This window comes from Nansenia antarctica (genome assembly GCF_963989245.1).
Source record: "Nansenia antarctica genome assembly, chromosome: 5".
Classification (NCBI taxonomy): Eukaryota; Metazoa; Chordata; class Actinopteri; order Argentiniformes; family Microstomatidae; genus Nansenia; species Nansenia antarctica.
Genome location: NC_137690.1, coordinates 72,126,724 through 72,145,633, shown reverse-complemented (window position 1 = coordinate 72,145,633; position 18,910 = coordinate 72,126,724). Strand labels below are relative to the sequence as shown.

Sequence of the window (18,910 nt, the reverse complement as noted above, 5' to 3'; positions counted from 1 at the left end):
TTAGTTATTTTAAGTCCCTTAGAACAGCCGTGCCTGTTTACCTACTAAATGACCCCCTCTTTATAATACTAACCTGCTATTTACACACAATGACCACTAGTTGGCTGCTTCTTTATACTAGCTTATCTTGATGGGATTTCGTAAATCGAATAAAATAAAATCAAAGTTTTATTTGTATTCGGTATTTCTCACAAGATGCGACTCAATGCGCTTTACATACTGACAGAGCCGCAAGCAGGCAAAAGTAAAAAACCTGTACAAATGTAAGGATACACTGGGTGGTAGAACGCACACATCTAGGAAAAGTCATGAAAGGAGGGTCCTGAAATTTGATCGGATGCAAAGATAAAACACTTTTCTTTACTGTCACATGATAGGATGAGTGATTGTCACATGACCTTTATCAGCCACACAGCCACTCCTAATTGGACAGTGCGACAAGGCCAGAGCGCGTGGTAGAACAGGTGTCTTTCAGGAAGCGACAGGAAATGAAGGGTCTGTGTTTCTGTCTGTCTGGCCTTCTCTCCTGATTGGCTGACCCCCCCCCAGCCGTGTCTCCTGGTGAGTGCGGTGATGTCACGGTCTCATGCAGGGCTGTGTCTGGGCGGTGGTGACAGCTCCTCTCTCTGCTGCGCTGGCAGGTGTCTGGTGTCCCGGTGTCACTGAGTAACCATCAGGCTCTCAGCGCACGGTGACCCAGGTCCCAATTAAGAGTCAGGTGGGCTTGGTATCCCGTGGCAACGACAGGAAGCGGGTCATGAACTGGATATTTAACTCTCTCTCTCCCTCTCTCCCTCCCTCCCTCTCTCTCTCCCTCCCTCTCTCTCTCCCTCCCTCCCTCCTTCTCCCTCTCTCTCTCCCTCCTTCCCTCCCTGCCTCCCCCTCCCTCTCTCTCTCCCTCCTTCCCCCCCCTCCTCCCTCCCCCCCCTCCTCCCTTCCTCCCTCCCCCTTCCCTCCCCCTCCCTCCCTCTCTGCAGGGCTGGCTTTGAGCAGGACATCGACGGTGATCCCTCCCTGCACTCAGAGAGCTGTCATGGTGAGCTACCAAACATCGTCACTATGGCAACAAGCCAGTCACTAAAATACAAAAAAAGACCTGTAAGATATTATGATATTATATATATCGTATATATGTAGTATTCATAACTGCCTACATGGAAATGTGAACTGTATAGACTGGATTTCACCGCAAATACGAAAATGACAAATGACAAATGACTGATTTTTTAAATGTTTTTTTAAACGGCTTGTTGGGCTATTAGAGCGATCCAGCCTGTTAATATTTCATCAGAGGCTGATCGTTTAATTATCTGTGTTACACTGGGCCTGTGGCGTTGCAGAACTAGTTCTAGTTACTAGTTCGTATGTTTATATGTTTATAAAAGTACACAGTTACATGCTAACACCCCCCTGTCTATATACCCCCCTGTGAATAGGCCATATAGTGTATAGAAGTGTAGAAGTTTACATAAGAGATACATTCTCAGATTCCTACCGAACACTTATCATCCAATTTATATCCCCCCTATTTATGTCTATTTATGTCTCATTCTTGTCTTTTATTATCTTAGGACAGTGTTGATTGTTAGCACCTAGGGCTTGCATTTACATTTCTTTGTGACAATAAAGATCATTCATTCAAAAGAAGGATCTGTCTTTGCTTGATGAAGGCTGTGTTTTCTCTCCCATCAGCAGATGTGCTGGCGACCACACGAAACCAGAGCCCTGCTGCAGACTCAGCCTATGGTGAGACTCACACTCTACTCTCTCTCTCATCTCTCTCTGTCTCTCTGTTTCCTCTACCTCATCCCCTCTCTCTCTCCTCTCTCTCTCTCTCTCTCTCTCTCTCTCTCTCTCTCTCTCTCTCTCTCTCCTCTACCTCATCCTCTCTCTCTCTCTCTCTCTCTGTATCCTCTACCTCACCATCCATGTACAAAGCGAATTCCATTTCATGTTTACTGCAATACCTCCCCCTCCCTCCCCTCCTCTCCTCTCCCCTCCCCTCCTCTGTGAGAGAGTTGTGATTGTCATTCACACAGAGCAGTCCTCCTCCTGCTGCTCCTGCTATCAGAGGAGGTACTTAGGATGAATAGTAGGCCGGTCGTCTCTCTGCTCTGTGATTAGCCCGTGGGGTGAATGATGCAATCGGAGGCTAATGGGGGACGCTGACACGTCTGCCAGTGTGAGACGGAGACGTCTGCCTCACGGCGCAGGTCAGACAGATACAGAGGCGTGTCGGGGGAGTGATTTCTCATTCGGAGGGGAAGAGCCATAGGCTATTCATATATCCGGAGAGCGCTGTTTCTTTTATCGTTTAACTTTTTTTCCGGTCCCTCTCTCTGTAAAGGAACGGATAAAGTTTTAATTAAGTTTATAGCGTTTATAAACCTCTTAATAAGCCGTTTTTAGAGAGATAAATCATTCATAGCCACGTCGATGCTAATGCTTTTTTTTTATGCTAAATCACCAACTGCCAAAGAGATCCGGAACATTCACCACCTAGAGTGTTCCAAGTGTTCTATGTGGTGTCCTACCTAGCAACACCCTAGATTAATGTTGGCACCCTAGATTAATGGCACCCTAGATTAATGTTGGGGGGTGACTTTGTTCACCCTCGGGCCCTAAATGAGTTAGAACCCTGGCACTTTGCCAGATACCCTCTTTTTCTTTTTTAACACTTAATCAGCCATGAGGATTCATACCCTGTGAGTAAAGAAAAATGTTATATCTTTGCACCTAACCCACACATTTCAGGACCCTCCTTTCATGACATTTCCTAGATATGTGCGTTCTACCACCCAGTATCCTTACATTTCCAAAATCACATCAGGCTAAGCTAGCATGAAGCTATTTTGCTAGTTTTTCTGTGTAGGAGGCAGGCTAATTTACAAGCGGCCAACTAGTGGTCGTTGTGTGTAAATAGCAGCTTTCCATTGTAAAGACTATGGTAATTTGACCCCCTCTTATAGTAAGTAAAAAAGGCACAGCTGTTCTAGTGTTAAATATTGATGCTGCATGACATTTGCTTTCTAATGATAACAAAGAAGAGTTTAATGTTGCCCTTATAAAGGTTTCAAGAAAGCCTAAAGCCATTGAAGTGTGACGACATTTTAAAATCTGTTCAAATGGCGAACCTTGCCTCAGGGTTACATTTGGAACGGGTGAAATTTTTATTTAGCTGAGACACAACTAATAGAGACGCTAATTTTTAGAGATAATGCTTAACACTTAATCAGCCATGCTAGCCAAGCTAGCCGTAGAAGTCTTAGGAGACACAGTATAAGGGAAAAGCAGGTGTCTCAGGAGACACAGTTCTGGGTGGTAGTAGATGTCTCAGGAGGGACAGTACAGGGCAGGGTTTCCGTTAACCGGTAATTACCGGTCTTTGTCCGGTAAAATTTGTTGAAGTCCGACAAATTGAAAACTCGTCGGACATAATGTCCGGTGATAATAATTCCCTCTAAGCACAATTTGAATACAATTCGTAGCGAATTGTATTCAAATTGGCTTCGGGCCACCATCTTCAGTCGAGCACCAAACACACACACACCCACACACACACAACACCGCTCGAGAGAGAAGGACCCGCCCCCCCCAGGCTAACCAAAGGGGGCGGGTCCCCCTCCCCCGGGCAGCGCCGCGCGTGCACGAGTGCGCGTGCCCGGTGCCCAGCCGAAAATGGTGGCCCGAAGCGGAGCGCCTTAACTTTATCGCACAATAACAAGGATAACAAACGAAACGGACAACATTTACACTAAGATGGAGACAAACTTCAGCGATATGATCTAACAGCCGGTCTTCAGGACGACATACAGACCCGTATGAGCTTACAGGGCTATCCCCTATCTATCTGAGAAAAGGCATAGGCCGGCTGTAACATCGAACGGAAATTAGCCTATACGCATTGCAAGTTAATTTAAAGCCTATTTATTTTCAAAGAGTTTTATTCTATTTTATTTTATCTGATAAAAGGCATATGAACGGAAATTAGGCTAGCCGTGTCACGCCAGAAGCCTACATGCTTGCACTGTTCAATAAAATGTTATACATCTAGACATTGTGGTATTTCTTTATATACGTATCCCAGCCTGCCTGCCTATCAATTGTTTCTCAATAAACAGTTATGTTCTCCTCATTGTCATACTCCCGAGTCCGATTAAGTATGATTTGACAGGCAGCTAAACGAAATGCCTTCCCAACCAGCGAGACCTGGGGGGTATTCCATCAACGCCGCCAAAGGAAAATCCAGGCCCACCCTGACAAGTCCCGCGAGATCTATCAAGATATGCCTGGATCTTTTTAAGAGTCTCGCGAGACTTAACGAAATAAGCCCAGATCCCCCCCCAGCGACGTCGATGGAACACCCCCCTGGTTATAGAAATGACGTTGTTTTATTGATTAAAAAAGGGTAAAACTGGAAAGAGAAAATAGAAAACTCACATTAATCCCAAACAATTTAACAAACTTCAGTTAACGTAATGTGGAGTCCGTTCATTGATCGATGCTGTCTGTTCAGTTCCCAGTGAGGCGCCCGTTCAGCGCTGGACATAATGGCTTAGCGCGCATGCGAATCATGTTATATTATTATATATTATATAGCTCGCATCTAATCGTATCGGATGAGAAATAGACATTAAATGGCATATATAGGCCGCTACACAACAGTAATCACCGCGACAAACAGCTATATTAGATTGTAAAAAAAAATATATGATTGTGATTTTTTTTTTTTTTATTATATTTTAATATGATGACCGGAATATATCACGTTTGTCCGGTAAATCGAAATCTTCCCGGACACGATGTCCGGCGGCAATTTTTTCGGGCGGAAACCCTGGTACAGGGGGGTAGTAGATGTCTCAGGAGGGACAGTACAGGGGGTAGTACCGGTAGATGTCTCAGGAGGGACAGTACAGGGAGTAGTAGATGTCTCAGGAGGGACAGTACAGAGAGGTAGTAGACGTCTCAGGAGGGACAGTACAGGGGGGTAGTAGATGTCTCAGGAGACACAGTGTTGGGGGGTAGTAGACGTCTCAGGAGGGACAGTACAGGGGGGAGTAGACGTCTTAGGAGGGACAGTACAGGGGGGTAGTAGATGTCTCCGGAGGGACAGTACAGGGGGGTAGTAGATCTCTCAGGAGGGACAGTTAAGGTTTAGCATGAAGAGATGGAGGTCTTCAGTCTCCGGTAGAAGATGGGGAGTGACTCAGCAGTTCTGACAGCCGTGGGAAGCTCATTCCACCAGCGGGGAGTCTGTCAGAGTCTCGCCTCCTGTCCTCCAGGTGGAGTCTGTTGCCAAGACAATCCTCATTAGCGACTAATCCCATAATGCATTGCGCATGGTTCAAGGTGTTCCTAGCGTACTGTGGCCAGCAGCACAGAGGAGGTGGTCTTAAATCACCAACTCTGCCAGGAACCTTGAAAACAACCATCTTGATGACGAGGCGGAAAAACGCTGACAGAGTGTGATGGACACCATGACTTTGCAACAAACAGGATCTGTGTTCAGGGTGGCCAGATGGGATTGACAATTTCCAGCCTAACCACAGTCTAAAAAAAACGCTAAATCCACCCAAAACCACCAACCCAAAACCTAGATTGTCAGAAAAACGCTAATGACTATTGGGCAGGTGGTGTCCATCATCTCCTGCCCCCCTAAACTGTATGTCTGTTGCCAATGATGTTTGTAAAATAGAAAAAACCTGCACATTGTATGTAGCTACTAGGGTGTGTGTTTAGCTTTCAGGCCTGACATTTTGACTCCGCCTAAATGCTATTTTTCCAGCCCAACCGGCCCAAATGCTTTTTTCCCGGCCCAGTGTGATTAAAAGTAGCCCATTCGGCGGGAACTCGCCCCATCTGGCAACCCTGCCTGTGTTTCAACACTAGAACAGCGTGTCTATGTTACCTACTATAAGAGCCGCCTCGGGGGTCAAATGACCATCGTCTTTACAATGGGAAGCTGCTATTTACACACAACGGCCACTAGTTGGCGCGTCTTGTAAATTAGCCAGAAAAAACGAGTATACTAGCTTCATACTAGCTTATCCTGACGTGATTTAGAAAATGTAAGGATACTGGGTGGTAGAACGCACATAGGAAAAGTCATGAAGGGAGAGTCCTGAAATTTGATGGAGTGCAAAGATATACATTTTCAGGCACAGGGTCAGCTAGACCACTGGACCACCCCAGGCCGTGGTGCTAGACCACTGGACCACTGGACCACCCCAGGCCATGGTGCTAGACCACTGGACCACCCCAGGCTATGGTGCTAGACTACTGGACCACCCCAGGCCATGATCGAACCAGCGACCTTCTGATTGCTAGCCGGCCTCTTAATAGCATAGATGCCCATTTTCCTTTGCAGCTTGACTTCCAACTGTCGGTATTGTGTCACAGCGTTGCATGAACTTCTCTAGCTCTGTTCAGTCAGTCTCTGTGTACTGGAGATTCTGTTTGAAGCTATTCAAAGTACTACTTTTTTTTGGGGGGGGGGGGGTTTGGTGATAACCCGTCAAATTTGAAGTGTGTAGATTTTTATCTCGTGTCCTTAAATTGTTCTGTAATTGCCTCGTAAAAGTGTGATTAATGTGTCTCTCACTAGAGTGAGGCCCGGCAGGCGTTAATTGTCTGCTTAATAGATCGTCCCAAACTTCAGCAGGGACTCTTAAGTTGGAATGGATCGGACGTGCTTGGAATCATTTAAATATGCCAGCAGCAGTTAACAAGTAAAGCCATAAGATAACAACACAAATCTTCGTAATGGAAACAATCATCTTTGATTACGTGGTTGAAAGCAGCTGCTCCTATTGAGAGTTCTGAGTGGGAGCACTCTCTCTCTCTCTCTCTCGTTTATTTCTTTTATCTGTCTCTGTCGAGACAAGGAGGAAAGTAAGGAGGGGAGGATATGTCTGCAAGGCATGGGACGGATTCTAACCTGACATGGGCATGTGTGTACACTGTAGGTCATGGTGCTAGACCACTGGACCACCCCAGGCCATGGTGCTAGACCACTGGACCACCCCAGGCCGTGGTGCTAGACCACTGGACCACCCCAGGCTATGGTGCTAGACTACTGGACCACCCCAGGCCGTGGTGCTAGACCACTGGACCACCCCAGGCCGTGGTGCTAGACCACTGGACCACCCCAGGCCGTGGTACTAGACCACTGGACCACCCCAGGCCGTGGTGCTAGACCACTGGACCACCCCAGGCCATGGTGCTAGACCACTGGACCACCCCAGGCTGTGGTGCTAGACCACTGGACCACCCCAGGCCGTGGTGCTAGACCACTGGACCACCCCAGGCCATGGTGCTAGACCACTGGACCACCCCAGGCCATGGTGCTAGACCACTGGACCACCCCAGGTTGTGGTGCTAGACCACTGGACCACCCCAGGCCATGGTGCTAGACCACTGGACCACCCCAGGCCATGGTGCTAGACCACTGGACCACCCCAGGCCATGGTGCTAGACCACTGGACCACCCCAGGCTATGGTGCTAGACTACTGGACCACCCCAGGCCATGGTGCTAGACCACTGGACCACCCCAGGCCATGGTGCTAGACCACTGGACCACCCCAGGCCATGGTGCTAGACCACTGGTCCTGGACCACTGGACCACCCCAGGCCATGGTGCTAGACCACTGGACCACTCCAGGCTATGGTGCTAGACTACTGGACCACCCCAGGCTATGGTGCTAGACCACTGGACCACCCCAGGCCATGGTACCAGACCACTGGACCACCCCAGGCCATGGTGCTAGACCACTGGACTACTCCAGGCCATGGTACCAGACCACTGGACCACCCCAGGCCATGGTACTAGACCACTGGACCACCCCAGGCCATGGTACTAGACCACTGGACCACCCCAGGCCATGGTACCAGACTACTGGACCACCCCAGGCCATGGTACCAGACTACTGGACCACACCAGGCCATGGTACCAGACCACTGGACCGCTCCCTGGGCATTGCCAGCCAGCTAAAGCAGCCAGATCCACAAATTGTCCTTGTGTGTTGTTAATAATGTTCTACAAGTTCTAAATACGATTAACGGAAGATCCATATAAAGCGTATAAACGAACGTAATTATCCGGAACGTATGCCGTATTGTTTTGGCAGCAAGCTGACGCCGTAGACGCCGTCTCATCTAATAACGTGAGGGGAGATAACAGATGCACTCCATTTCTAGGTGATTCCGCTCATTAAAAAACACTTAGAGAAGCTCCGCGGTTGTTCATCAGCCCAGTCAGTGGTATGCAATTAACGGTTTTAGATATTACAGAAAACTGCATCAAAACCCCCTCTCGTTTGCAGGCGTCATACACAGGCTTTCATTATAAATGTTTTTGGCTTCCTAATGAGGTTTAACACCAGCGTAACGCACCGAGCGCGACGCGGGGAGTAGCACCTTGTGACAGCATGCAGGCGCGGTGCTGAGGCTAGGCCGGCAGTAACACTCACACACCCTGTCATGAGTAACACCAGGCTTACCGCTACGACAGGCTTCTATAATGTGTAATTAGTCGTCACATCCTGGTCCAGTTCTACAGGGCCGTCATAGAGAGCATCCTAACATCTTCAATCACTGTCTGGTACGACTCTGCGTCTGCCCGATCCAAGGCCAAGCTACAAAGAGTCGTACGGACAGCTGAGCGGATCATCGGCTGCCCCCTGCCTCCCATCACAGACCTCCATAGCTCCAGATCACTGAAGAGAGTACGCAAGATTGTGTCTGACCCCTCACATCCAGCTCACAGCTTGTTTACATTACTCCCTTCTGGACAGCGGTACAGGGCCACCAGGTCAAAAACATCACAACACTTGAACAGTTTCTTCCTCAAAGCCACAGCCCTCCTCAATAACTCCTGATCATTGATCTTTACATGTTTTTGCATTAAGTTGTACAGTATATTTATTCACTCGTATTGTTGTGTTGTGGTCTTGTACTGTAGCTTGTTCAGCATGAAGAATACCAAGTCATGTTCCTAGTGCACCGCACATGGCCAATAAAGTTGAATCAGGCCTTCAACTATCATGCTAATTGTTTGATCAATCAATTGTGAGGTGTTATTATGAGAATTTAGTATTCAATTCTTTGGCATCCCTGTGTCATAATCCATCGTATTCACTCTGAAAGGCGTTTTAACAGAGCGCACAGTGGAGGGGAGGATAATCTCAGAGGTTTTTAGCTAGTACGCCAGACAGACAGTGTCATGTTCAGGCAGAACCCCAGTGGAGCGTGACTCTCGTTCTAGCCGGAGTAGCTTATTACAGCGACGCTGAGGAGAACGTGTTCTGATACCCACCGAGGAGGCTAAGTTTATTTTTGGGACCCGCGGGGGGAAAGAAAGGAAACATCAGATGTATTCACTCAGAGTACAGCATCAAACGTTGCCTATAATATTGGCCTTTCCTATCTAAGGCTTTATACAGACGTTGTAAAAAAAAAAAAAATGGTCGCTTTCTTTTTTTATTTAGGCAGTCCCACTCATATTTTTCATTTTATTGGACAGATACAGTGAAGACAGACAGGAAAGTAAGGAGAAGAAGGGAGAGAGAGGGCATGTCAGCAGGGCATGTTCCGGATTCTAACCCATGCCGACATGGGCATAATGTGTGCACTGTAGACCGCGGTGCTAGACCAATGGCCCCGGACCTGAGCTGGATTACTCTTCCTGCTAGGACTGGTGGATTGATGATTCACTTGCTTAGTCAAATGTATCGATTGTAAGTCGTTTTGGAATAAGGCGTCGGCTAAATGCCAAAAATGTAAAATGTAAAAATGTAGACCACTGGACCACCCCAGGCTACACGGTCACTTTCTGAGTGTCGGTGGTCGACACTATCAGTGGGCTCAGATAGGCCTGCTGACATGTCGTGACGTTAGAATTATAAGGTTCTATCTCAATTTTTGTCAAAATTGAGTTTTTTACATAATCTGATCCATTAGGTGTTTATTAATGCCTGTGTGGTGTTATTTTTAAAATGTTGCCATTTTTTAGTTAGTCATTAATAAAATACAAAGGTTCCATCTCACAAAACATAATGGAATGTAAAAACTTTGACGCTCAATATCTCTGAACTGCCCTAAACGGAGATAGAACCTTATCATTCTAAGCTCACAATGTTCTGGTGACGAGATGATCCTGCGCTCGATTGGTTGGGAACCCTGAGAACAGGTCATGTGCTGAAATGTACCCCAACAGTACCCCTCACCACACAGTAGACGTTTCAACCTGCTGTGACTCACCTGGCTTTGGGGAAGAAAGTGTTCAGGTGTTGTGATGTTTTTGACCTGGTGGCCCTGTAGCGCTGTCCAGAAGGGAGTCATTCAAACAAGCTGTGAGCTGGATGTGAGGGGGTCAGACACAATCTTGCGTACTCTCTTCAGTGATCTGGAGCTATGGAGGTCTGTGATGGGAGGCAGGGGGCAGCCGATGATCCGCTCAGCTTCCTGGGAGGCTATGACTCACCTGATTGGCTGGGAGGGGATAGTGCTGTTAGGCCCTGATGTGTTTGTGGCCCTGGGGTCATCAGCCAGTCAGTCAGGCGCCAGGCTCGTCAGCTCCTGTCACGGCTGAGATGAGTGTCTCCTGTCTGGGGAACCTAATGACACCGTGTCACCATGTCTGTCTGGGGCAGGGAGGGAGAGGGAGAGTGTGAGAGGGGGAATAGCTGTCATCATTTACGTCGGTTGGGAAGCAGACATCGTTTGAAACGTCAGTTTGCGTCAGTATGTACAAGATGGAGGACGTAATGGAGCGTTTAGACGGGACAGGGTCACAGGCCTGAGCTGAGGAGGCCGTGACTGAAAGTCGTTATTTTTGTTTTGTTTTGTCTCTCGTCAGTTAATGCGGCCACACGGTCACACGGTTCGTGTAGGGTCGAACTTTTTATTTCCTCACTAAGAGGTTCAGCTGCTTTGTCCATTGTTGTTTCCAACATCAGTAATAAAACACTTCACGGGCTTGAATGGATGATTCTGGAACAACAGGCTTCCTGTGAGCAGCATCTGTTTCTTCTCACAACTGAGCTAAGTAGCACGCTTGTTAGCGAGCTAATAGCATTACTGTTAATCACATTAATACGTAATCAGATCAGTTGAGTAATAACGTTTGGAGTCTGATAGGTGAAAAGGAACTTTGTATCCACTTATTACAACAATGAAGTAGATTATCTTATTATTATTATTATTATTATTATTATTATGCAAACTGTTTGTGACTGCTTTGATTACACGTTCTTGTGGTCTTAAGCGATAATGCGTACTTCATTCAAAAACAACTCATCTAAAATGGGTCCAAAGTGTGTTAAGTTCACACACAATACTGGTCATCAGGAATTCAGTCGACAGATCACTCACGTGCCTGCACAGAGTCCTTAAAGCTAGAATATTCTGCATGCATTACATGATCTTAGAATTATAAGGTTCTATCTCCGTTTAGGGTAGTTCAGAGATATTGAGCGTCAAAGTTTTTACATTCCATTACGTTTTGTGAGATGGAACCTTTGTATTTGATTAATTACTAACTAAAAAATGTCAACATTTAAAAAATAACACCACACAGGCATTAATAAACACCTAATGGATCAGATTATGTAAAAAACTCAATTTTGACAAAAATGGAGATAGAACCTTATAATTCTAACGTCACGAGATCACTCACGTGCCAGCGCAGAGTCCTTAAAGCTAGAATATTCTGCCTGCATCATCCTAAGGGCCCATTTCACACACAAGGCTGAAGCCTAGTCCAGGAATAAATCACACTTAATAATAATGCATTTTATTTATGGGCGCCTTTCAAAGCACTCAAGAACAACACACCTCACTGAGCATAATTAAAAACAAGCAACAGATCAAGTTCAAACAGTGATTCAAACAAATATAACAAGACAAAACAAAAGACTTAAAAACAACAATCAGTTAAAAATCCAGGAATAAATCACACTTAATAATAATGCATTTTATTTATGGGTGCCTTTCAAAGCACTCAAGAACACCTTACAGAGCATAATTAAAAACAAGCAACAGATCAAGTTCAAACAGTGATTCAAACAAACAAAACAAGACAAAACAAAAGACTTAAAAACAACAATCAGTTAAAAATTCACCAGTTTAAAAAGGTGGGTTTTCAGGCAGGATTTGAAGGTGGAGAGAGAGTCAGTGTTGCGGATGTCTTGTGGGAGAGAGTTCCAGAGACGGGGGGCAGAGTGGCTCTAGACCCCATAGTGGTCAGGCAGGCAGAAGGTATAGTGAGTTGAAGGCAGAAGGTATAGTGAGTTGAAGGTCAGAAGGTATAGTGAGTTGAAGGTCAGAAGGTATAGTGAGTTGAAGGTCAGAAGGTATAGTGAGTTGAAGGCAGAAGGTATAGCGAGTTGAGGGCAGAAGGTATAGCGAGTTGAAAGGCAGAAGGTATAGTGAGTTGAAGGTCAGAAGGTATAGTGAGTTGAAGGTCAGAAGGTATAGTGAGTTGAAAGGCAGCGGAGGATCGGAGAGTGCGAAAGGGAGTGTAGGTGTGAAGGAGTTCAGAGAGATATGGGGGTGCAAGATTGTGAAGGACCTTGAAAGTGAGGAGCAGAATTTTGAAATCAATGCAGTATTTAAGGGGAAGCCACTTGCGATGTCAAACCTCCACTGAGGGATGCGTTTTAGTCTAGGATTAGTCTTAATCTGTGTCCATGAAACCTCCCTAAACCAACCCTAAACGCTCTCTTGTTACCACAGACGACAGATGAATAACAAAATACACAAAACAACAAAACCAGTAAACTGTGACGACTGTGGCACAATAACAGCATTCCACAGAGAGCATTCTGCCACCACAATACCATCCTATCCAGGTTTAGAGAATTGTTCTGATCATGTACTTAGCTGTCTGGCAGACCCGTTTTATCCTGGTGCAGAACCGTCCTGCCAAGCCCCTCAGGCCCGCTGGATCATCCAGTCCTCCGCTGGCACCGGGCGAATGCATCTGGACGCGTCACGGCGCAGCAGCGCAGCACGCATGCAGATGTCCTTTCACTGCAGCCAAACACACACAGAGACACGAGGCATGCTCACGTCCCTTAGCGACGGCTGTTATGATGTAAGCCTGTTAACTGCGTATGACGAGGCAAAACAAACAAAACAAAGACGGAGAAAACACACACAGACACTCACACACACACCACACATCACACCATAGTTTGTATACAGCAGGGGGGCTTCTATCCTTCTATCAGTGGAGGCTGGGGGAGGTAGAACACCAGGGGGAAGCTGGGGGAGGCAGAACACCAGGGGAGGCTGGGGGAGGTAGAACACCAGGGGGAGGCTGGGGGAGGTAGAACACCAGGGGAGGCTGGTGGAGAGAGGTAGAACACCAGGGGAGGCTGGGGGAGGTAGAACACCAGGGGAGGCTGGGGGAGGTAGAACACCAGGGGAGGCTGGGGGAGGTAGAACACCAGGGGAGGCTGGGTGGAGGTAGAACACCAGGGGAGGCTGGGGGAGGTAGAACACCAGGGGAGGCTGGGGGAGGTAGAACACCAGGGGAGGCTGGGGGGAGGTAGAACACCAGGGGAGACTGGGGGAGGTAGGAATCGGAGGACGGGCTCATTGTAATGCAGGGGACGGAGTGAGGGACGGTATCAAGGCTCGTGTTTCCTATCCTCCGCCCATCCTCCGGTTTCTACCTCCCCCAGCCTCCCCCAGCCTCCCCCCTGCTCAGTCAGGTAGCAGGGTTTCCTCAGTTCTGGCGGCCTTTTGTTCCCAACCTTCAAAGGGAGACTATAGAGGGATGGGAGGGTGGGGGGGGCGGCTGGGAGGGAGCAACAAAGGAGACCTCTGCACCCCTGTTCGACACCTCTGCACCCCTGTCCAACACTGGGTGAATGCCAATGCCCCAGACTGTGATATTGATGTATCATTCAGATGGTAATATGAAGTTCATGTGCCTGACATTTCCACATTTCACGTCCCAGAATTATTCTTATAAACTGTTTTTTTATGGTCCCGCGGTCTGCTAGTACGATTTGTACGATAGCTTTGCTAATAACAGAGAAGTCGTTGGGTAGCTCACAGTGGTGCCACGGGTGACTTTATCCACCAGAAATGCAATAAATTATGCTGCTTCATTTTGTAGCCAATCAGAGTGCTGTTGCTTGGTAGAACACCACATAACATAGAACACTTGGAACACTCTAGTGTTCTGGTGAGTGTTCCAGAACTTTTGACAGTTGGTAAACAAACAAAGTGTCAAACTGCCACTATCCTCAGCTATCTTTTACTTTGTTGACAAAGAGCTGGAATACATTATAATGCATTTATTTATTTATGTATTTGTTTTAAACCTTAAAAATGTATTAGGTTGCGTAATTTGCGGTGGCATCCGAAGCTCTAAAAGTCATTTGGTCTCCGTTAGAGAACAGGGGAATCCCCAGGGATGAACAAGCGAACTTCTGCAACTTTCCTGACCTACATAACAACGACTCTCACGAACCGCACGGGAGAGAGGGCCCTCGCTCGACAACTCTTTGGAGAGCGAGAACAAGAAGTATTTGATTTTTTGGTTGAGTCGAATTACCATATCCGTCTCTCCCTATCCCCCCTTTCTCTCGCCCCAGCCTATTTTTAGCTGTCAGGAAAAACAGACAATGATGAGATGAAAGCGGAGCGTGAACGTGTTTTCTGGCTCGCCGGGGGGGGGGTGCGCGGGGGGAGATGAGGAGATGCCGTGGGCCGACGCACGTATGTGCGTGCGTTCTATTTCTGTAGACGGTCGTTTGCATAAAGAACGACAGATTTCATTACGATTTATTTAGTTGTTTTTCTTTCATCTGGTAAAGTAGCACAGACCAGTCACATCTGTTGATTTATAGTTTCGAACTAGTTACAAGTTTGTTACGTGTATACAGTAAGGTCTAATTGTAATGCATTCCATTCATTGGATGCCATTCCTCATTCCATTCCATTCATTCATTGGATACCTTTCCTCATTCCATGCGTTATTATAAGCCTCCATCCTCCATTGTACTCCTCTCCTCTCCCACCTCCCCTGATTACATGGTGTCCCTAGTTGCTCCACTGGCACGGTAGAGCACCATACTTGTTAATCAGAAGAATCAGAACCCGAATTGCTTTTATTACATCACTATATAGTGCTAAATAACAGCATCCTCACGCTCAAACACTGTGCGGATGCTGTTTGGATTACATCACAATATACAAGTGTATACACAAGAGTACAAATCTTTGGCTTAGGTTCCTCAGCATTGGCATTGCAGCATCGAGACACAAAATCACAACGATAGAGTAAAGTAATACTAAAGTAAAGTAAGCTCTCTAGCGAACATCAGCCTTGGTCCCAGGGTTCATGTCCAAGAGACCGAGCTACCGCAAACCCCAAAACCCGGAGGCTGAAAAGACTTACGCAACCAGACTTATGAACGAGGGCTACTGTGGTGTATTTTTACACACACACATCGTCCTGTGTATAGAACCTGTAGGTACCTGTCTTATTGCACACACATTCATAGACCTGCATAGCTGCATAGCTGTAAGGGTTCTGCCTGGGGGGGTGGGTTATGAATGAGTATTCCTTTGTCCTAGAGAACACATGGTCAAAGATGGCCTCCCTTCCTGTGACCTGCCCCCTGCCCTTTGACCTGAGTAATACTGTCCCCCTTGACACACCCTAACCTGTCCTTTGTAAGGTGTTAGGGCTGTATGGATGTCCTGTCATAGCCTTGTATTACCATATCACTGGGAGTATAAGATGTGTGAGCTAAAGACAGCTCCATATCCTGAGGCCCTGTTCCCCAGGTTTTTATTTTGTATTATTATGCTACTCTCTTGTCTTTTTAAAATATATATATATATATTATATAACTATTGCCATTTTCTCTTGCTGCAATGTCGAGGGAACGAAGCCTAAGAATTTTACTCTCTTATACTTATATATATATATTATATATATATATATATAGGATAGCTATTATAGGATGAAGCAATAACCTTGAGTGTGATTCTGCTAGCGCTCCGATAAGCTCCTGGATATCTGGGTGTTGATCTTGGCAGCAGGCAGAGAGGCCAGGTGCTGCAGCAATGAAGCAGGACCTCAAATAAACCCGGCTGAGGGGGAAAAAATAAACGTGGCTCCTTCTCACCAGCGCGCTAAGCTTTTAGTATTTAGTGAAAGAGTCTGGGCTCTTTTTAAAGGGGTTCGTAATGAGTGTCCTCCGAGACCGTGGCGGGGAGAGTGCTTGGCAGCAAACCACTTAATGGTTTTGACGCAGGGGTTGAGAGAAGAGAGAAGACGGGAGCCTAAGGAATGATTAGAGATGAGTCATGAGTTTACTTGTTTGAATGCCGAAATCCTTTTGATGGTGTAGCTCAGGGGGGGGACGACTGGGTTGGTTGGTTGGTTGGTACTGTCGGTACTGTGCAAGGGCGGCTGTGGCTCAGGAGGTAGAGCCGGCGACTAATGATCGCAAGATCGACAGAACGAACTCCTGCTGGCCACATGTCGAGGTGTCCTTGGGCAAGACACTGAACGCCAAATTGCTCCCAAATGAGCGGGGCCGGCCGGCGCCTTGCATGGTAGCTTGCCGCCATTGGTGTGTGAATGTGTGTGTGAATGGGTGAATGAGAGGCCATTGTAAAAGCGCTTTGGAATAAGACGCTATATAAGTGCAGTCCATTTACTTCCCCTAATTCCCTCCCTCTTTCTTTCTCTCTCTCTTTCTTTCTACAAGGTGTCCGAAGGCAACCGGACATGGACAAGACCACCAACAGCATCCACTACACCCTCCTGATCGCCTGCGTGCTGGTGGCCTTCGTCCTGGGCGGCATCCTGTCCGGCTTCCTGGTGTCCTGCTACTGCAGCCACCGCGCCCAGCACCAGGCCCGCCTCCGGCTCGGGAAAGACCCGGAAGCCACCCTGCCTCACTCCCTGTCGCTGCGCAGCCTGGCCAAGCTCAACGGCCTGCTGGACGTCGGTGGTGGCGGGCCTCCGAATGGCAAGGAGGAGAAGGGGGGAGGCGGGGGGGGAGGAGGCGGGGGGATGGACGTCGACCCCATCTCCACCCCGAAGATGTACAGCTCCTTCATCCCCAACGGGAAGGACCACCATCATCACCATGGTCACCACCACCACACGCCAGGCAGGCACGGGAGGGGGTTGCTGATGATGGGAGGAGGAGGAGGAGGAGGAGGAGAAGGAGACCCGGATCTCAGCCTCTCCCAGGGCGAGGACCTCTCGGGCCTGCCCACCCCGGAGTCCACCCCGGAGCTGCCCATCAAGAACATCCAGCAGAAGTCCTCCTTCCGGAACCACCCGTGGGAGAGGAACCAGAACTGCAACAGCAACGCCAAAGAGTCCAAGACCGGCTTTTCCGGGGGGGTCCTCCTGGGGGGGTTGCTGCCCCCCAGGGGAGGGGGGGGACCTGGCTGCAGCGGCGGCTCCTTCTCCTCCTCCTCCTCCGGGGTTGGCGGGGGTGGGGTCAGCACCACCCAGCAGGTGGTGTTCCCTTACTCCCACAGTGGCCCCGCGGTGATGGCGGCCCTCACGTCCCCTTTCTCCCAAACCCTGGTGGGGGGGGGAGGGGGTGGTGGGCCGTCCTCCTGCCATCTGCACCTGCCCGAGGAGCGTGACGACCAGAGCCCCCAGCTGCACCACCACCACCACCACCACTCCTCCTCCCTCCCCCTCCCCCCCTCCCAGCAGCAACAACAGGTGGTGGACGTGGCGGCGCTGGACGAGCTCCTCAAGCACATCCACGAGGTCAGCGCCTCGGGCAGCCGCAGCATCACCGTGCTGACCTCCTCCCCCTCCTCCTCCCTCCTGCCGGGCCACAGCAGCAGCAACCACGGTCACGGTACTCACGGTAGTCACGGTAGTCACAGTAACCACGGTCACAGCGGAGGAGGATACTCCAGCCGGAGCAGTCAGGGGCCTTCCTCCTCCGTCATCTCCCAGATCCCCGAGACGGAGTCGGCCCTGTACTACAGCTCCTCCACCCTGCCGCGGGACAGCCTGACCACCGGACGCCTCCGCCTGGACGTCCCTCCTCCTCCTCCCCCGGACTCCTTCTCCGCCTCCTCCTCCTTCTCCGCCGGCTCCTCCTCCTCCTCGTCCGCCACGACCTCACTGCAGCAGCAGGTCATCCCCGAGATCCCCTCTTCCTCGTCCTCGTCTGCGTCGGTGACGCGCCACCACTCCCAGAGGCACTCCCTGATCAAGATGGGGGCAGGGGGGGGTGCCGTCCCGCGCCAACAACAACTACACCACCACAACTTCTGCCACAACTACCGGGGGGGAGGGGGGGGGGCGCCGCCGCCGCCGCCGAGTGGTTCGAGCGGGGGGCCGTCGGCAGAGGGGCAATTTCTGGGGGGCCAGGGCAACTCCAACCCTGGCGTAAGCGGCCGGGGAGGGGGGGGTAGTAGTAGTGGTAGTGGCGGTTGCGAGATGCACCGCCCTCTCCTCCCCAGCGCCTCCTCCTCCTCCTCCTCCGTCTGTCTGACGCGGCAGCACAGCTACAGCGAGCCGCCGTCCCAACACCTCCTGCTCCACCGGGCCAACATGGTGCGCCGCACGGCCTCCCTCAAGCCCCAGGTGCCCCCCAAGCCCCCCAAGTTCCTCCCCTCCACCTCCCCCATGATGGGGGCAGGTGAGCAGCAGGACCAGTACTCCTCCCACTATTAAGGAGGAGGAGTCGAGTACAAACGACCGACAACACGACGACTCTCTTTAAAAAGAAGTAGAAGTCTCCAGAAACATTTTCAACGATGTTAGGCTATTCTCGCTCCCTAACTTCTCAGAGTTGAGTGAACGAACTCCTCTGTGGTGGAGGGTGGGGTGGCAGGGAGGGGGGGTAGAGTGAATGCAGAAAGGCGGGCCGAGTTTTAGGGACGTTTAAGTGTAACTTT

At 49.1% G+C, this 18,910-nt stretch overlaps 1 protein-coding gene across 1 annotated transcript in view; it reads left to right on the top strand.

The window, feature by feature from the left end:
• LOC308158344 (semaphorin-6C-like) overlaps positions 1-18,686 on the top strand; it is a gene marked incomplete at both ends in the record, with an annotated part of 54,231 nt that extends 35,545 nt beyond the window's left edge. The window contains 5 exons of the mRNA XM_080531935.1: positions 978-1,036; positions 1,693-1,746; positions 16,738-17,573; positions 17,709-18,059; positions 18,102-18,686. Coding sequence (XP_080388061.1) covers positions 978-1,036; positions 1,693-1,746; positions 16,738-17,573; positions 17,709-18,059; positions 18,102-18,686 — 1,885 coding nt within the window. The remainder of the gene's footprint in view (positions 1-977; positions 1,037-1,692; positions 1,747-16,737; positions 17,574-17,708; positions 18,060-18,101) is intronic.
• Positions 18,687-18,910: the final 224 nt, after the last annotated feature.